General features: G+C 34.6%; 1 protein-coding gene across 2 annotated transcripts in view; it reads right to left on the reverse strand.

The window, feature by feature from the left end:
- APPL1 (adaptor protein, phosphotyrosine interacting with PH domain and leucine zipper 1) overlaps positions 1–20,131 on the reverse strand; it is a 34,532-nt gene that overhangs the window by 11,562 nt on the left and 2,839 nt on the right. For both annotated transcript variants that reach the window (XM_081160288.1, XM_081160289.1), the window contains exons 2-13: positions 16,556–16,654; positions 15,247–15,306; positions 14,657–14,728; positions 12,394–12,481; positions 10,888–10,929; positions 10,327–10,385; positions 7,467–7,613; positions 6,479–6,561; positions 5,627–5,785; positions 4,759–4,947; positions 3,044–3,086; positions 1,702–1,758 (exon numbers count right to left, since the gene is read on the reverse strand). In XM_081160288.1, coding sequence (XP_081016414.1) covers positions 1,702–1,758; positions 3,044–3,086; positions 4,759–4,947; positions 5,627–5,785; positions 6,479–6,561; positions 7,467–7,613; positions 10,327–10,385; positions 10,888–10,929; positions 12,394–12,481; positions 14,657–14,728; positions 15,247–15,306; positions 16,556–16,654 — 1,098 coding nt within the window. The remainder of the gene's footprint in view (positions 1–1,701; positions 1,759–3,043; positions 3,087–4,758; positions 4,948–5,626; positions 5,786–6,478; positions 6,562–7,466; positions 7,614–10,326; positions 10,386–10,887; positions 10,930–12,393; positions 12,482–14,656; positions 14,729–15,246; positions 15,307–16,555; positions 16,655–20,131) is intronic.

Below are 20,131 nucleotides of genomic sequence, written 5' to 3' on the forward strand. Positions count from 1 at the left end.
AATAAAATGGCATTTACATTAGAAAAAATAATCGCAAAGTATTTTTACATTTCTATGTATTATAGTTAGCAAAATTACTAAGACAATGCCACAAACTGATCAAAATTTCTTCTCTCATTAGTATAGATAAAATAATTCTGGATAATCTGGGAAATAATAATTAAAACTTAAGTTCTGATCCTTGATAGGAAAGTATAATAAGCCTGAAATTTTCAAGGCCAAACACTGTATTTTCATGTATTCCCCAGGTATTAACAAGTCATCTACTTTGCATTTTAATTTTTTGCATTTTAACGTAACAGAAAGGAAAAGTAGATTGACAGGAAATCAAGTTACTAAAAGCACAAGGCTTCTCTACAGTGTGCACTGATTTCTTAAACTCATAAGATTATTTTAAAACTATGAGAAACTACTAATATTTTGGAGGTCTGAGATTTTGCTTCTTTGGTTCAAAACTTTTTCCTAGGCATCTAAATCGTATGTGTTAGAAGGGCACCTCAAAGCCATTATGATTAAAACAAAAAACAGAACTCTTCCAAAATGTTCCCTTCACTTGGTTTTAAAACCTGGAAGTCATCTTTGTCTCCTTCCTCCTTTATATCAGTCCATTGCTAACTAGCTCAGTCAATTTCTTTTTACCTGTTTCTATGATTCACTGTTTCTTCTTTCCTCAGTTCATACCTGAACTATGATAATGGACTCCTGTATATCCCCAGACACTCCCATCTAATCAACCATTATACCAACAGTTTAAGGCTTAGAAGGGTGAGGACTTTCTGGAGGAATTAGCCCTCCCTCTGCCTCAGCTGAAATCCTTAGCCCCCGCCCAGCCGTGGGAAGTGCCTAGGTATATAGCACATGAGGCAGCTCCTGTCCTAAGCCAAGTCTTTTCCCAACTACACTGCAATGTGGAACCCCTTTATTCCTTCCAGAGTTCTTCCTGGATTGTACCTATGGCTATGTCTACAGTGCTGAGTTCATCTGGTTTGATACCCTTGCTACTTGAGGTAACTGGCAAAATTAAGAATCCAGGCCGCCTCACTGGAGACCTACTGAATGCATTTTAAGATCCCCAGGTGACTGGTATGCACATTTCAGTTTTCTATTCTCCAACAAGAACCTTCAAATCCAATTACACAACTAGATTCATACCAGATCCACATTTGTGCTTTTACTTCTGTTCTCTTATCTGCAATGTCTTTTCTTTTCCTCAAAACACGGACAAAGCCTACCCAGCTCAGGTTTCCACCATCTCCACAGTTTTCTCCAAAGTCCACACTCATCTTAACGTTCTCAAGTCCTAGGCTTTTAGTCATCACAGTGTTTTCAATTACATACTGTTCTATTTGAAATGCTGAAGTTTTAGTCCTGTCTTCCCACACACATAAGCTCCTGGAGGACAGAGGCCATGGCTTAGTTTTCTTCTCCATCCCCCTTCTTCATGGTGCTCAACACAGAGCTAACGCAAGGTCGGGGCCTGGTAAATATTTGTTTATTGACTGATTTCAGTACCTTTGAAATAATTTATTGTTCTAGGAAGACCAGATTACTCATTATATACATGATACATTAACGCTACTCATTCAAAGGCAAATTAATAAGGTTACAGAACTTGAGAGAATTATGACTTAATAAACAATGTATTAGCCAAGAATTATTTAAATTTTGCCAGATCTAGATATGATAAAATAAAAATATTACCTCTGGATTTTCACTTAAATATATTTGTTTAGATATATTGTTTATTGTACAGATCCACTGCGAGAGGAAAAAATAGAAAATATGATTAATAATTCTTCTACGATGCTCCTCTTCTAAAAGAGAATGTTCAATATTTGAATGAAATATGTTTCATTAGAAGTAACACATAATCTTTCTTATGAGATAAATATCTTCCTATATACATAAGCATATACATGCAATAATATATGAGGGTATAACAGAACACTGAACAGATTTATTATTTTTAAGTCCCAGATTTATTTCATACAAGGAAATAAAAAAATATAGCAATCATGTTCAATTATAATTTAGTAGTCTGTATTTATCTTTTTATACTACTTCCTCCTTAATCCCCAACAAACAAGACAGTCTGGACTCAGATACCATTAACACCAATGCAAAAAAATTAGGAGCTAAATGTATTCCTGGTAAATATATTTTACATACTTCCCTTCTTTCAGGTTTATAAAAAATTGACATAGAAAACTCTCTCTGCTTCACACCTTCTGTTTCTCTCTCGAGAGGTCCAATGCTTGATGAGCCTCACTAAACTATACTAATATTCTGTTTAGTAAACCCTGCAGAGAGCAGACATTTGTCTGTGTGCCTCAGAGACCAAAAGCCAAGTTTTAATACCTACTCTTTTCCACAAGTAGTAAATAAATGTAGATCTTTACATAATTTGTAACCTTGCCTTTTACCAAAACAATTATAATATCAGATAAAATGGCTCAAAATCAACCTATAATACATTTTCATTGAAGACTATTTCTCAAGACAAAGTTTTGAAGCATCAGTTGTTAACAGTAACTTACCTTCCATATTTGGTGTACTACAAGTAAAAATGGAGCCAGAAATAAAATACTTGTGAGGAAGAAGAGACACTCCCAAACTTTTGTTCTTCTGTCTTTCATTTCCCTAAGGTTTAAGTTTTAGTTGCTTCCTGCCATGCCACATCTGCTGCCACTAGATTCTTAATGCAGCAGATACTTTCTTAAAGGGTTGCTGAGAGAAGTGAATAAATTAAACTGTCACCTCATGATACCAATAGCTTGCCAGAAAGAAACAGTCACAAGGTCGTTTCTCAATCAGAGCCTTTAAAAAGACAGGGGAGAGATGATCTCTAAGGTTCTCTCCTCAGAGGTCCAACTATAAAATTCTTTGAGAAACTTAAGAATGTTGTTTAAGGACAATAAACTTCTATTTAAAAGGTATTTTTAATTAACCAGAATTTTTCAAATTTCTATAATGAACATATTGTTTTGTCATCAGCAAAATATCTTCAGATGTTGCTGAAGAAATTAACTGGATAAAATTTTACCTCTTCATGGTCTTTTTTACTCTCTGCTTGCAAAATTGAAGATCTGAAAAAAAAGAAAAAGAAGAATTGGACCTTCAACTTCTTTTAAAGTACTTTTAACATGATCTGAGAAATTCTTTTTATCTTTAAAGGTATGTATAAAACCAATCAGTATTAAAAAAAAAACAAAAAACACCCCACACAATACACATAACCAACTAGTATCTTAGGAAAAGGAGACCACCAGAGGCACCAGGACTTAGATTTTAACAACTCCTGACTGGCTATCTATGCCAAACTGTACCAATAAAGAAACAGGTGCTAGTTTTCAGAAGACAGCCTATAGCAAAGGTGCACTGCAACTAAGACAATCCATTTCAACCTTCTGATACCCATACTTCAAATATAAATAACTGACCCTAATATAAAACACTAATTTTACTTCATTACTGATTATTTCTTATGGAATAAAGTTAAATAAAAATTTTCAATATATATTAACCGTTAACATAGGGATATTTAGTTTTTCTATAGATGTTCATGTTTTAAGGGTTAGAGAAAAAAATAATTTTTACTAATTAATCAAATCAGGAATGTGAAATGGGAAATCATGTCAAACATTAACAAAAAACTGAAAATACAAAAAGATAAGTACTTATAATGAGTTATTAACAGTTTGATAATTGTGACAAATGAATACGGGGACTCCCAACATCTAGCATGATTACTGGTACACAGTAATATTGTAATTGACATTCACTATATGCTTATAGAAGGAATACGAAATTAAACAACCATTTTGATGTACATAAATATAGGGAGAAAATGACTTTCAGAGAACCCAGAGCTGCTCTGAACAATAAGAAAGATAAAAAACAATTAAGTAGGAAAATTTTGCAGATAACTTAAACATCTATCATTAGGAAAATTTGTAAATTATGGTGTGTATCCTTAGGTGGATTATATACAACCGTTATAAAATGTTTTTAATAAGTGAATACAGATCCAAATTATATACACAGTATTTCCTCAACTATTTAAAAACTGTAATTAAAATAAAAATTGTAAGGCAACAGACCAAAAAGTTAATTGTTGCTCTGGTTAGTGAGATTATAGCTTTTTTTCATACTCCTTTTTATATTTTTCTGTGCTTTTCAAAAATTTGTTCTATGGATTCTCATTTAATGCAAACATAACAGAAAATTTTTAAATGGCATGTAAATAATTTGATTAGAAATATTTATTATTGTTAGCACCTAGTACATGCTAGACACATTACATATGTTAGATTTCAATTTTTCATTAACAATTATCAAAATAGGGATTATGACCTCCCCCAATTTTACATGTACAAAAATGGAGCTCAGGGAGGTTGTGTAACTTGTTTAAGACCACGCAGTAAGTAGTGGGTCCAAAATTTGAACTTTCTTACCCCAAGGTTGGGGCTCTTTCCACTAACTTGTGCTGCCTTCCCCACACCATGCAGGATTTTCATTGACCAGTCTTAGCAAGAAATTGCTGGTCTTTACCATATGACCTCGCTTTGATAACTTTAAAATACTAAGACATCATTTAACCAGGTCAGAAAGGACAATTCAACTCATTTCTACACAAAAATTATCTTAATACATAAAAAGCCTAAAATATCTATAAAATGTCTGAATGAAAAGGAATTATCCTGCATTTCAGTAGTTTAAAATATTACAGACTTTATTAATAGTAGGAAAAATACTAACTTTTTTCCATCAAAGGAGGTGATCTGAAAACAGTACCGCCTGTCTTCACAGTCCACAGCCATTACTGAACAGTTGTCTATGTCCATGGCCAAGCCTCCTGCTACGTCCCCACGGGCCTGACTCATTAAGTTTCCACCCTGAGTGAAGTAAAACTGTCTGTCCCAGGTAGATGACACCAAGCCTGTTTTACTAAATGAAGAAAGTGCATTCACTCTTTAATTACAACACGCATGAAATCTCATAAGCCAGACATAAGATAAAGCACAGCACAAAGGACCAGCCCGCAAAAAGGCACCAAGGCACCTAGAAAATATAAATATCCGTTTTTCAGTCTCTAAAATAAATTCATGTATGCTGACCACTTGTGAGTATGTGTATATATTTTCCAAAACAAGGCTGGAAATTATCAAATTGCAGCTATTATAATGATGCTCCATAAAATATAGTTCAACTATTAAAGGGTGTAAATTAGAAACAAAAGAACTTATTTCACTCCTATGGTTAACTTGCTTTATCCTATCTTCAGCTAAAAACTAAATTTTGACTTGATGGTATAATTACATATATTTTAAAGTATGATAAATAACATTTAATAGCATTCACATTATGCTAAATTTAAACTCAAATTGGTTTCACTTTTTTAAATAATTCTAAACTATTCAATAAATATCTAAACAGTTTGTTACTTCTGAAAATCACTCATGAATCCCACAGGTCAAAAAGTTCACATAAATACTAATACCACTAACAAGATTTAACCTTTAGTAAAATCAAAACAATTTGGCAGACAATATCAATTACATATTATATTCACTTGCTACTACTTTAAATGACATACAATATATAAAAATAACAATAGTTTTCTTACTTCCTAGCATTAAGGTATCCAGCCTTTCGGGTCAAGTTTCGATTAACAGGAAATTTCGTGGGATCTGGGTCAGGCACATATAAAGGATCACTGGCTACTTCCAAATCCTCTATTGTCTGCTGCATGGTCTCTACATCATTGTCCATTTCCCTGCGAACACTAACACAAACAACAGGTTATTTACTACCAACCACAACAGACAAAGGACTCCTTACCACTCATGTTTATCTGAAATTTATTTGTATCTACTTTCTTAAAGAGAGCAACAGTGGTATGGGTAAAGTAACATGAACATGTTATAAAACAGCTTTACATTTTATTTAAAACAGATATTAATGAAGATACATTCAATGTCTGACTCTAGAGGAATTTTCAAACTATTCTGTCCTGAGCCTTTAAAACAACAATCATTTTCACCTCCCTCTATACCTGAGATTGACTATATCACTGCTCAGACTTCTGAACCTGATTAGAACTGCTTTCTCTTTCTCTCTTTTAGCTTTCATGGCTTGAAAAACAAGATTTATTTAGTGATCTCCCATCTATCCCCCACAATTCAGGTAACCATGAAGATAATTCACTTATGGATAATTACTATTATGTGTCTGTTATAGTCAGACATAAAACCTAGTTTAGAATCAATAAAATACCATCAGATATGACACTGTTATGAAACTCAGAGTTCATATTCTGTGGAAAAGATGGTGAAAAACCAGGAAATGTCCATGAGTCATGCGAGCAACACTCTCATGGCAGGGACTTAAATGGCAAATATTTTTAGATTATGACATTTAGCTGTTAACTTATCATTCACATAACTTCATTTTCAATTTTAAGGAAGAAAATACTTACTTCTGTACACTTGTTCCAATATTAGTTAAGAATTCTTCCAGTTGTTCATTGAGGTTTTCAGAACCCATCTTAAAGAAACTTATCTGAGGCAAGAGGGTGTGAGAGTGGGAGGGTGAACAACAGAAACACCCACATACACAAACAAAATACTTTAAGTGAATCATATAAACAAATTCCAAGATACATGGGTAAGTAAAAATGAAAGGATTATTCCCATCTGTGTAAAAATAGGTTGTAGTTTACAATGACTTCTACTGGGCATGAAGCCAATGAAGAAACTAAACTTAAATTTCACTGTACGTTGTTTTATATATTAATACATGCATATGGTAAGCAATTTTTTTAAATTGGAAAATAAATTTTAAAACATTTCAAGTAAGTCATATGGATAAACTATTTCATGTATAATACAAAGGTAAAAAAGTTTTTTACCTGAGGAATAATAATACTCATACTTGAAGAAATATTCATATTTCCTTAAACTCTTATCTTTAGGGGGCTGTCATCTCATACTAGCCAAATTTAATTTTCTAGCCCCCTTCCTGATGCACACCTCTTGGGACACTTTGGAGTTCATTAATGTTTTTAACTCAGGAAGTATGCAAACAACATGAAGCAAACTCAGACTTCTCTTTCGAATCTATCATGAAGCGAGAATGAGTGGAAGCTCCAGCAATAGGTGTATCTCCACAATTCACTTAGCTTTTGGTTCCCTGTCCCCAACTGTGACAATCAAGATCTAAATACAAGGTAAGTGGTTTCATTTACCATAAAATATCTGAAATCTTCATCTGCAAGGAAAACCGTTCTCCCTAACTTCCTTAAAATAACATCCTGATGACATTTTAAAATTACTTTTTAAAACACAAGCACAAAACTGTATTTTGACCTTAGATTGTAATATAATATCCTTATATTTAACATAAGTATCATACTCAATATAAAATTTTTAGGGTAGTTATAATCCAAAACACAGTGTAGTATTCACCTGAGCTTGCATGTACCCAAGTAGAGGTTCTAACAGTGCTATTTTCTTCTTGTACTGAAGAGTATTTAATGCACAAAAATAATGCATCATAGTCTGGTGTTGTTTTTTTCTGGAAGTGTAGACATCTTCTGTTACTTCATACTTTGCCTTTAAGTGAAAAGATTAAAAGTATTATTATTTATTTAATTTTGAATTATCTTTAGTAGTGGCTGTGAAGCCTACACCCAAAGAAAAAAGTACATCACCAGCAACTATGCATAGCTTTCCTATTTTCTTAGATATTAGAAATCCTGCAAAATATTGGCTAAGATAGTTTTCCTGTTTTACTACCAACCACTTCATTTTAAAACACATTAAAAGCAGAATTCTGCATATAACTAAGAATGGTACAATAATAAAATAAGCATGGCAGAGAAAGTCTACTACACAGGGGAAAGGCAGACAATTGTTTGGTAATAGCTTAGCCATAGTCTTTGACCTTGTCAGTTCACATGGTACCACTCTCTCCTCCTGGTTCCCTCCCTGCTGCTTCTCCTCTCTTGTACTTGTTTTCCTTCACCCACACTTAAAATACGAGTGTTCCCTTAAGTTCCTGTACTCAGACAACAAATATTTACTGAACACCTATTATGCAGTATGTGCTGGGCTCTTCTCCCTTCCCGCTTTCCTGAGAATACCAATCAAGTACAAATAATAGCCCATCACAAATGACTCCCAAACTTTACCTCCTACTCCTCTCTCTCCCAAGTGTTAAAGGAAGCGCATGTCCACCTGAGCTGTGTGTGTGTACGGTGGGGAGGACGTGCTGGAAATGCACAAAAATGTAGACAGCATTTTCCCCATGAAACCTGCTCCTCTACTTTGTTTTTTAGCTCTCTTAATTATTCCAAGAGCCATCCTATCATCTAAGAATTCTAGGACTCATTTTTGACTCCTACTACTACCATAAGTCTTACCAATTCTTATTAACTACCTTCCAGAAGTATTCCTTCCTCTCCACTTTCAAAACAACCTTAGCTGAGACTCTCCTAATGTCTTTGCAAACTACTCTGATGCCTTTTCAGTGGACTCCTCCAGTGGTCCCCTTCACATTTCCATTAGTATTTTTATCCTGTAGCACAAGTGCACTGTTATTCATTCACTTAGTCCTTTGGTGGTGGCCCACTTCCTCTAACACAAATTTCCAAGTCATGAACACAGTAATATGGCCCCAAACTACTACTTGCTTGTCATCTCTGCCATACCTCTCCAAATACATCCTATGCTCCCGATATAATGAAAGAATTATGGTTCCATTATTATTATTGCTAGAGTTTAATGAAAATTTGCTATAATCCCAGTACTCTGCATGCATTATTTCATTTCATCTTAACACCTACTGAGTTTTTATGAAAGAGAAATAAAGGCTTGAAACTAAGTAACCAGCGTGTGAACTCAGGCAAATAAGTGGCAGAGGTGAGATTCGTCCCCAACCAGTCTGACTCCAGAGCCAGTACTCTTAAACCTTAACATTCTTCAGACTCTACCATGCACTTCTACAAAAGCTGTTTTTCCTCTAGGAATGCCTTCTCCCCAATCCCAAACCAGTGAGGTCCACTCATCTTCAATGCAAATGTCACTTCCTACAAGTGTAACCTTTCCCAATTCACCAAAGTTAGCTGCTGCCTTCTCTGTGCTCTCCCAGCATTTTGCTAGGACTTCTATTACTGCACTTAACTTAGTGTTAACCCATGCATTCTCTTCATCCTGTGCTCTGGCATCTAGTCCAGTCAAATGCCTTCACACAGGAAATGTGGTTTATCCACTCCCTCAGGGCAGGAGTGGAGCCTATTCACACTGTTCCCCCCATGGTACCCAACATATAGTAGGTGCTCAATTAATATTTTTAAGTGAAATGAAATTGGTGAAAGAATGTTTTAAAAAATACCTGTAGTAGCCAGAGGCAATGTAGAATATACCAAAATTCATACCTAAAGCCTTTACTTCTCTAAGGCAAAGTAACAAAGTAATATAGATCTCAAAATGTATTTATCAATATTTATACCATCAAGTAATCAGTGAACTAAAATTAGAACAGGAAAGCAGATCTTTTGCTGAATCTTGTGTGAGAAGCATTCCCTTTATTGTGTCACAGCAGCTGTTGTACAGTAAATCCCACCCACTCAGATTCCCACAGGTGGTCACTGTGTGCCAACCAGCACCTGCAGCCGATGCTACAGACACCCACTCCCAGCACAGAGATCACCTCACACACGAACATCAGGTGGAGGCCTTCTCATCTACCCTGGGATTAGGCTCTGAGAGAGAAATGACCTTAAGGAGCATCCAGATGAACTTGTTAATATTCTGTTGTTTGTCTTGACTCAAATGCTTCTCTCCTCAAATATAGTGTAATATTTCTGGATTTAGCTCCTTGAAAGAAGTATCAAAAAATTTATATATATTTTTCCCTGTGAATGAAAAAGTTCTCATAACAATTTCACCGAGTCATGTATGAGTAACTACTGTATCTCAGAAGACATTTTTCAAATACAGGGTTAAATAACAGAACAAATGCACTATTATCAAAATACAAAGCAAAAGGAAGCATGTTATATACTGGGCATCACTTACATTTTTGAAATAGTTATGTGTACTTATAAAATTTTGTCAGCAAAAAGTATTTTGTTTAAAGAGACAATTACTAATTGTCTGATAACAATTATCGGAAAGGCTTTGAAATAATTAGGAGAAAAGACTAAGAGCAATACAGCAAAATATACAAAATAAATGCTGGCAACTATTTTTAAACAGGAAAAACTAGACCACCTAATGAAACAGTTGTTAACTGGGACACTAAAAGAGTAAGTATGTGTCATACCTTGTCATTTTCTCTTCTTTTTGACAATCGGCTATATCTGTTAATTGCAGCATCATGATCTGGAAAACAGAAATGACTATTAACAACAATAAAATAGTACCCTGCAAAACTTATAAATGCTTTCGATGGTGTTCATATATGCATCTTTCAACAAATGTTCCCCTAAAGTATGCTTCTACTTATTGAATTGGTAAAAATATTTAATTCAAAGGAAAATGTAATCCACTAAAAGTTTACAGAAGTATTTTTAGTACAAAAATAGCAAATGTTCATTAAAGAAAACTTGGAATATATAGGAAAACAAGGCAGGGAAAATATTATATCACCTCTTTAGATATTATAAAGATAGCAAATCACTAGAGTTGATTTAACTTCCTTTTAAATTTTTCTGTAGGGTAAACAGTACAACTTAAATAACAACACTGATTTAAATAATGTTCACTTAAACTTTTAATTAGATTCATTTTTTCCAATTATTGCATAAAATCTGGCCACAGATTTGTGTTGATTTAAACAATGCATCATTACAAAAAATAACTGTGTAAAGTATTAAGAGCTTACCATTACTAGCAATCTGAAACACTTCCTTTAATGTCAATATTTCTGGAAAAGTTCAAGAATAATTTCAGTGTAGCATATTTATGAAATATCTTAATATTTTTTTTTAGAAAACAGTAACTGGCATTTAAGCTATAATTAAAACTCTAAATAATACCTCATACTTCAACATTCAAAGTGAAAAGGCTACTCTGTGTTTCAGCTAGCCTATGGAACATTTACTATCATTAACAACATTACACCTCCAGAAAATCTACTCACCACAACTCAGTAATATGACACAAAAACAAATTTTAAAACCCCTGCAAATTCTAAGATACGCAAATATTCTTAGTGCCAGAATCTAACTTAATTCATTTTTTTTATATTGACTCTAATAAGTTCAAATGCTAAATAAGAAACAAAGAACATTTTATTAATAAGATCATGACATTCAGTCCTTTTAGACTGAGGAAAAAAATCTTGTTTTTTGACCTTGGAATGACCATTCTTGAGGATTACCACCACAAATATTAACTCCATCTCTAAATACATTTGTTTTTATTCCATTATAATTTAAATATTTTACCATCCACTGATATATTAGTTCAATGTTTTATTCTATCAACATATCTTATAAATAAGTCTGTATAATTTTCTAAGATTGTAAATTATGAGAAAGCAGAGCCAACTCTATAAAACTCTCATTTTATCATTGAATGATGATAAATGGGGGAAAATCCACCACAAACAACTAAGTCATGGGTTGCTAGCTATGCTAGTACCCCTACCTCCTGCCACTCCAGCCCATAAACACACCTCCATTTCCTGTGCCACTGTCTCAGTTTGGGTCTTGGTCAGACCTCACCGGACTCTCACAACTTTCTAATCCATTCTCTTAGACATCAAATTCACTCTATTCCACTCTCCAAAAACAAAAAGATTGTGTCTTCTTAAAGATCTCCATTGGCTTCTCTTTTCCTTATAAACTCAAGTGGAACATCTTTAGCATAATCAAGTCCCAACTAATCTATTTCTAGATTTGTGTCCTGCCATGCCCAACACATTCAACACTGCAGTCACACTGAACTTCTTGTCATTCTCAAAACAAGCCATGTATTTCTACAACCCGCACCTCTGTGCTTCCTAGTTCCCTCCAATAGAATAATGACTCTTTTCTCCTGGCAAAGTCCTCTTCATTGTTCAATGCTCATGTCACGTCCTTGGTGAAGCCTTTCTGCTACCCTCCCTTGAGCCTTCCCAACACCTGGCTCATTCCCCATAGATAGTGTCATAACCCTCTGCCCATATCCTTTTCCAGACCTTCCCGAGTGAAGTGATGTCTTATTCACATCAGGATTCCTCAGTATCTAGTTTAACATCTAGAAGGAGCTCCTATGAATGCTTAGTGACTAAGTAAAAGTGGCACAAGCTGTATTCAGAAATGATTAAGATATAGAGTAATACGCATTTTACGGGCATTAATATTCTGATAGCTAGTGAAAGTAAACATAAGCTTGACTTCAATACCTTTCAGGTCTCTTTCTTTAAACTGGGTGATGGGGAACATCATGGCATCAGCAAGCTGCGTTGAAAGTACCGCATGACAAGAGCTAAGCTAGTAAAAGGAAAACCAAAAAGGCCAAATAACAGAAACATTTAACCAGTGTTACGTAAACTAAACAAAATCTAGCAAAAGATGTTAATAAGAGAATACAAAATTATGTAATATAATTAAAAATATGCAGTCAAAAAATTCCATTTAACACTCTTGAAGAAAACATAGGATAACCTTGGATTTGGCAATGATTTCTTAGTTATGACACCAAAAGCACAAGCAAGAACATATAATATAAATTAAACTTCATCAAAATTAAAATTTGTACGTACCAAAGGATACTATCAAGAAAGTAAAAAGGCAATCCACAGAGTGAGAGAAAATACTTGCCAATCATGTATCTGATAAGGAATTTGTATCTAGAATAAAGAACCCTTAAACTCAGTAATAAAAGACAAACAACCCAACAGAAAAAAGGGGAAGGCCTGAATAGACACTTCATCAAAAATATACAAATGGCCAACTGACACATGAAAAGATGCTCAATATTATCAGCCACCAGGAAAATGCACATCAAAACTATGATGAGCCCTTGCTGGTTTTGCTCAGTGGTTGGAGCATCGGCCCTCAAACTAAAGGGTCCCGGGTTCGATTCTGGCCAAGGGTACGTACCTCGGTTCAGTTTCAGGCTCAATCCCTGGCCCCAGTCAGGGCATGTGCAGGAGGCAACCAATCGATGTGTCTCTCTCACATCGATGTTCTTCCCTCCCTCTCTCTCTCTCACTCTCTCTGAAAAGCAATGGAAAAAATATCCTTGGGTGAGGATTTAAAAAAAAACAAAAAAAAAACTATGATGAGATTCATATCCACTTCGATGGCTACAATAAAAAGTAAATAAAAATAACAAGTGTTGATGAGAATGTGGAGAAACTGGAGCCCTACTACATTACTGGTGGGAATGGAAAAGTGTGCAGTAGCCATGGAAAACTGTTTGGTGGTTCCTCAAAAAGTTAAACACAAAATTACCATATGACCAGCAATCCCACTCCAGGTATAGAATGAAAAGAAATGAAAACTGATGTTAAAAAAAAAACACAAAAAACTTGTATGCGAATGCTCATAGCAATACTATTTGCATTAGCCAAAAGGTGAAAAACCACCAAAATGTCCATCAACTGATAATGGATAAGTAAAATGTAATATATTCATTCAATGGAATTTTATTTAACTAAAAAAAAGAATGCAATCTGATACATGCTACAACATGGATGAACCTTGAAAACATTTTGCTAAGTGAAAGAAGACAGACACAAACATCCACAAACTGTATGAGTCCATTTACATGAAATACTCAAAACAGGCAAATCCATACAGACAGAAAGCAGATTTATGGTTGCCAGGAGCTGAGGGGAGGGAGGAGTAGGAAGTGACTGCCTAATGGGCACAGGGTTTCCTTTGGGATGCTGATAAAAGTGTTCTAGAACATCAGTGCTAACGGTTGCACAACACTATGAATGTACTAAATGTGACCAGTAGTAAATTTTATGTTATGTATATTTTACCACAATAAAAAAAATTCCATTTCCTATAAATATTTCTTTATAGTGATCTGCTGGGACAATATTTTGTTATAATGAATTATTAAAATATTTCAAAAAATTACTTTCCAGTTAAGAGACTGGACAAGACAGAACTATCTAATGGTGCATGTGAAAAGAAGAGCTTTCACCGCACTCGTAGAGAACAGCTATGGACTCTCCAAACCTCTTTCACCACCTTTCTTCCTCCTAACTTCCAGGTCAGTTTTGGTGATTTGTTCTGAGACTAGTTAGAAAAATTATGGGTTGATATTGGCTGTTTGGAATGGAAGGATTAATGAACTGAATGGTAAAATGTTGCCTGATGGCAAAAAAGAAAAACCATAGAGAGCCCAGGTACAAGCTCATCACTTAACTCTCCTCTCCCCACGTACATCAAATAAGACAATGAAACACTGAATGTTACATGGACTTGGAGAGTATATCTGTATGTTTATTCCTTGAAAACAATTTGTTTTAATCAGACAAAGAAAGTATTGTTTTTATAAGACAGCCACCAAGATTTGGAAAGTCCTTCTTAAATAGTAATCTTTTATTAATAGAGACTCATATAATCAAATAACACAAGTTCCCAACAAAAGCTAAACAACCTGAATAAATTATAAGACCACTTATTCAAGCAAAATGAAATACTTACCTCATCTATGACTTTTGAAAACTGTTGCAAAGTAGAGCTCATAACTTCATCATCACCCCCCAGTGGAAAACGCTGAAAGGATAGAAACTGAGATGAGATAAAGGGCTAATGCTGCATGTCTTTTGTGAATGACATTATAATTTAGATTTTTAAATAACTTCAGAAAACTTCTAAAATTTTGAATAAGCTCTAAAAATATTTTAATAAACAAGTATAGTCATATAATTAGTAAACATTAATTAGAATTTTGCTAAGCAATCAATTAACATGGTATATAGGAATGCACACCATACTTGGAGTTCAAAGATTTGGTGTTAAGCTCCAATTCCTCCAATAACCAGCTGTATAACTTAAGCAAGCATCAGTTTCTTCATTTGTGAAAAGAAGAGTTCAATTAGATACCTTCCGTATCTAACATTAAATCATTAAAATTAGGTATGTGCTATAATGGAATTTCAATGGAATATCACACTTAACTTCTGTGAATTCAAAAAAGCTTAGGATTCTTGATGAGAAATTCTACTTAACTATACAGATACTGTATCATTGCCTATTTTAAATTATGCTTTTAGAACTTTCACATACAGTACCTGTTTTTCATACTCTTTTAAAAGTTTTGAAGTCAGGTGTGTTGCTGCACTTAATTCATTCTATAAAAAAAGATCAATTCAAATTAACACAATATATTACTGATAAGAAAAAAGTTTTAGTTGAAAATACCCACGCAACTTTTATTTATCACTTAACATGAAACACTGTACAACATGTTCTATAAACCCCTCATTAAATCACTGGAAAGAGAACTACCATTAAAGTGCTAAAAGGAAACTCGAACCATGAAGTATACACCATCAAGGAAGGGACCAGCAGCGTTCCCGGTGTGTGCTTGTTTTTAACTAATAAAAACTAAGCATTAAACTAAATATTGTTAAAGCTTTAAAGCTAGAAGTAACTGTACAGATCTTAGCAAAATTTTAAGAGATTCTGCATTGACAACTGATTATCCCTCCCTGTAGATGCTGACACTAGACCATGATAAGCATTTAATAGCATACAACCAAAATGTGGTCAACCTAGTCATAAAATGTAGCAACAGAGCTATATGAAGGAAATACTTTTTTAATTTAAAGGTGTTCTTTCAGTGATGAATGACAAAAATAAGATTTCTTTTACATATCAATCTGTGATCAGAAATCCAATTTTGAGAGACCAATCAGAAGGAAAAACCCCAACAACTATCACAACTTTTAAGTACGTAATGAAAATGTAGTAAGAAAAGGAGAGAAAATTAGAAGGGAAAAAAATGAGTGCACTTAATTAATCCCAAAGAAAGTTTATTATAGAACCCAAGTTGTTGTTAAGGCTTATAATTAAGTTTCATAAACAAAGCCTCAAACCTTATTCCTGTTCAACAAAAAACTCTAGTCATTTCTATTTTCTTAAATTCACCTCCTGTGCCCCAGAGCTACATCTAATTTTTATTACCTTCTGTTTATCTAAATAGTGGCAAAATACTTTCAAATCCTCTGTTCAAAGAGAGGAAGTATTCCATAAGATTAAAAGCATGATTAGGGAAAATATGGGTGACAATATGGGGTTTTCAGTCAAATCTTAGGTAAAGGTCACTATCAGTAAGTTTCAATAAGAAAGCCCTTACTGGGTTTGGGGAGGAGGGGCAGATGCTTCACTCTTCAAAACTTTTGTAGTACTACAAACTATACATTAGTGATTGAAATGTGAGCTCTGTAATACAAAATGCTAATGTTTATTCATCCACTCAATAAGTATTTATTACTATGAGCCCAGGTCAGCAGTAGGCATCAGTAAACAAGGCAGACACTATCTCTGGGCTTAAAGATTCATTTTTAAAAAGCACTCAGTCAGTGATTAGCTTTTTACCTGTGCATCATAAATCCGATGCATAGCTTGATACAATTGGTTCATATAGTTGGAAATAGCTGTAGCATCTTCTTCAAATACACCCAGTAAAGACCTTGTCTGTATAAAATAAAAGCAGGAAGTTTATGTTAACTATTATATAAATCAGATAGAATTTTTTTTCTAAAGGAAGGAAAAATCCTAGAATATCAGAGCTCTAATTATTCTGAGTTTTAATCCATTTTCTCCCTTTTGATAGTAATGCCAAGATGTCGGGATTCTTTGTTCTCAATTTCACTTCATTAAAACAGAGGGATTTTCCAAATACATCATACAAACTTTAGAAGGAACAACAAAGATATATTTTTATGAAGTAAAGTCTATAATTAAACTAAGAACAAATCAGCAGAAATGTTCAAGGCTAAATTAACAGTATTACATGTATAAATATTTTACATGTCTTATTTCAGGATAACTTAGTATATGATTATTTCTTTTTCTCTGTGTTATTTTCTAGGAGTGCCAAACCCCTCCCCATCCTAATCCAAAGATAATACCATACTGCCCCTCTTCAACATGGCCCATAAAACGTTAACTATGCTTTTCTGAGTGCAAAATTTGGGGTTATTATTTTTCTTCTTCTTTATACATTTCTATATTGTTGGGCTTCTTTTCCCCCCAATGAACATGTAAAAATTATCTTCATTTTAAGGGGGAAAAACTTGTAAGTAAATTTAAGACTGTCAATAAAAAGGATCAGAGATAAAGAAACTCAGCATATCAAGGCAAAGTATGCTAACCTTTTTATATCTCAAGGGCAGGGAAAAATTAAAATACCATAACTGCAGCTTAAAATCTAAAAGATGACCTTGTATTTTTATTCTATAAATAATTAATGCCTCAACGTTAAAAGCTGGTTTTTAAAAATCAACTTAGTCTTAGCTTCCTATTTTCTGAAGAGAAAGCTAAGTGAATTTTTTTTTTTAAAGTACAAAATCACTAGTGCCAATATACAAAGTCAAAGTTCTCAGTTCTGTATTTCCCCATGCCACAGAGATTTAGATCTAACAGAAGTTTTTTTATTTTTTAGCTCTAGTGACCACACTCTCATCTCTCAAAATGCTTGCTATTTTAGGACGTAAAAAGAAAAGCATCAAGAAACCTTGTTCGGCTATGCCATGTTTAAGAAAAATCTGTCACTTGGTTGTTTTTTCCTCCCAAAATTATCATTCTAATTCAAGGAATACATTTATGTAAAAATCTGCAGTGGAACTAAATTTAAAAGATCATCTTGCCCTTGCCAGGTGGCTCGGTTGGTTGGAGCATCGTCCAGTACACCAAAAGGTTGCAGGTTCGATTCCCAGTCAGGGCACATGCCTAGGTTGTGGGATTGATCCCAGAATGGGCATGTACAGGGGGGCAACCGATTGATGTTTCTCTCACATGGATGTTTCTCTCTCTCTAAAATCAGTGATAAAAAAAAAATGTCCCCAGGTGAGGATTAAAAAAAAAGAAAAAGATCATCTTAACCCAAACAGGGTTGAAACAATAATTAAAACTAAAATATCATGTTCAACACTGTATGACTGTTCTAAATTAGCAACTTACAAAAATGCAATCAATACTATTTCATTGAATCTGTGATGGCATCCACTGTGAACTGCACCATTTTTATATACTACTAAAACAAAACAGTGCTGGCAATTAAACTATAATTTAAAGTTTTCTTATGTCTTGAAATTTTTAAATTTTATAGAAAGAGACTTTTAGAATTTTGTATAACACCCATATAAACATTAAAAGGAAAACACAAGCAGCATAAACTTAATATAATCCTAAAATTTCTTCACAGAGTTCAACTCTTGTGAATCACTTTTGACACAAGAGTTATCAATATCCATGTTTTCTCATCCAATATTATTCTGTACCTTTAGGTGACAAATATTTCTTAGAAGTGCTCCACTTTTGTCCCCAATATTTTCTTACAAACCATTACCATCAGATACCCATTCAGCAAATTTTTTCTTTTCACTGATTTTAGAGAGGAAGGGAGAGGAAGAGAAAAAGACGTCGTGATCCGGTGCCTCTCCCCGCAACCGGGGTATGTGCCCTGACCAGGAATTGAACCTGCCACCTTTTTATTTTTTTTAAATCCTCACCCAAGGATATTTTTTCCATTGCTTTTCAGAGAGTGGAAAGGAAAGAGAGAGAGACATTGATGTGAGACACATCTATTGGTTGCCTACTGCACGCACCCTGACAGGGAACGAGGGATCAAGCTTGCAATTGAGGTATGTTCCCTTGGCCGGAATTGAACCCAGGTCCCTTCAATCAGTGGACTGGTGCTCTAACCACTGAGCAAAACTGGCCAGGATCCATACAGCAAGTTTTGTTGTTGTTTTTCAAACATGTCTTGATTTCAGAGAGAGGAAGAGAGAGGGGGAGAGAAAGATAGAAACATCAAAGATGAGACACTGATCGGCCATTTCCTGCATGTCCCCTACTGGAGATGGAGTTCACAACCCGGGCATGTGCCCTGCCCAGGAATCGAACCTCGATCTCCTGGATCTTAGGTAGATGCTCAACTGCTGAGCCATACAGCAAGTTTTAATGGTGGCACTTGCTCCCTCTCACCAGGTGTCAAAGGAATATTTTCAAGCCACAAACATGACTGATAATGCTTCAAGTTGTTGTTAAACTGATTTGTTGGCTGAATGTTGAGAGGTTGCACTTTGCCAGTCATGCAACTAAGAAAAACAATGAAGTCTGTACATTTGAAGATTACAAGTAAAACATCACCAGCTGTTAAGGAGCATCTCGATAACAGAGATGTGAAAATGTGAAGGAAAAAAGTAGGCGTTATAACCTAAGTATTTCCTATTATGCCAAAGAAAGCAACCTCCATTTGGGACTGGAGTTTGCCTTCACAGTTCTAGCATGGGTGAATAATTATTGATAAGATATTTATCTACAGATAAAATCAATTATTATTTTTTAAATATATCTTTATTGACTTCAGAGAGAGGAAGGGAAAGGGAGAGAGAGAGAGACAGAAACATCAATGATGAGAGGGTCATTGATTGGCTGCAGCCAGCAACCCGGGCATGTGCCCTGACCGAAATCGAACCCCGATCTCCTGGAGATCGAACCCCGATCTCCTGTTTCTCTCTCCCTTCCACTCTCTCTGAAAAGCAATGGAAAAAATGTCCTTGGGTGAGGTTTAAAAAAACAACAATATATAAGCCAGGACAAGGTATCTAGTGTAAGTAGTAAGATTTTTTGCCTCAATAGATGATCTTTTACAGAATGGTGTGGTTTGGGCAAGATAATTTTAAAAAGGCTTATGTTTGATCTGCTGGATTTGAATTTGCAAGTTCTTCCCTAATTTAAGTTACTATAAATCAAAACTGAAAAATAATAGCTATAATTCGGGACACTCTTTCATGATTCCCTGGCTCTAACCTTTTTACATGGCAACTGGCAGTCTTTTTAAAAATGATTAGGATCTGCGCTGGCCAGTTTGGCTCAGTGGTTAGAGCGTCAGCCTGAGGACTGAAGGGTCCTGGGTTCAATTCCAGCTATGGGCACGCACCTCAG

This window comes from Miniopterus schreibersii (genome assembly GCF_964146895.1).
Source record: "Miniopterus schreibersii genome assembly, chromosome: 15".
Taxonomy (NCBI): Eukaryota; Metazoa; Chordata; class Mammalia; order Chiroptera; family Miniopteridae; genus Miniopterus; species Miniopterus schreibersii.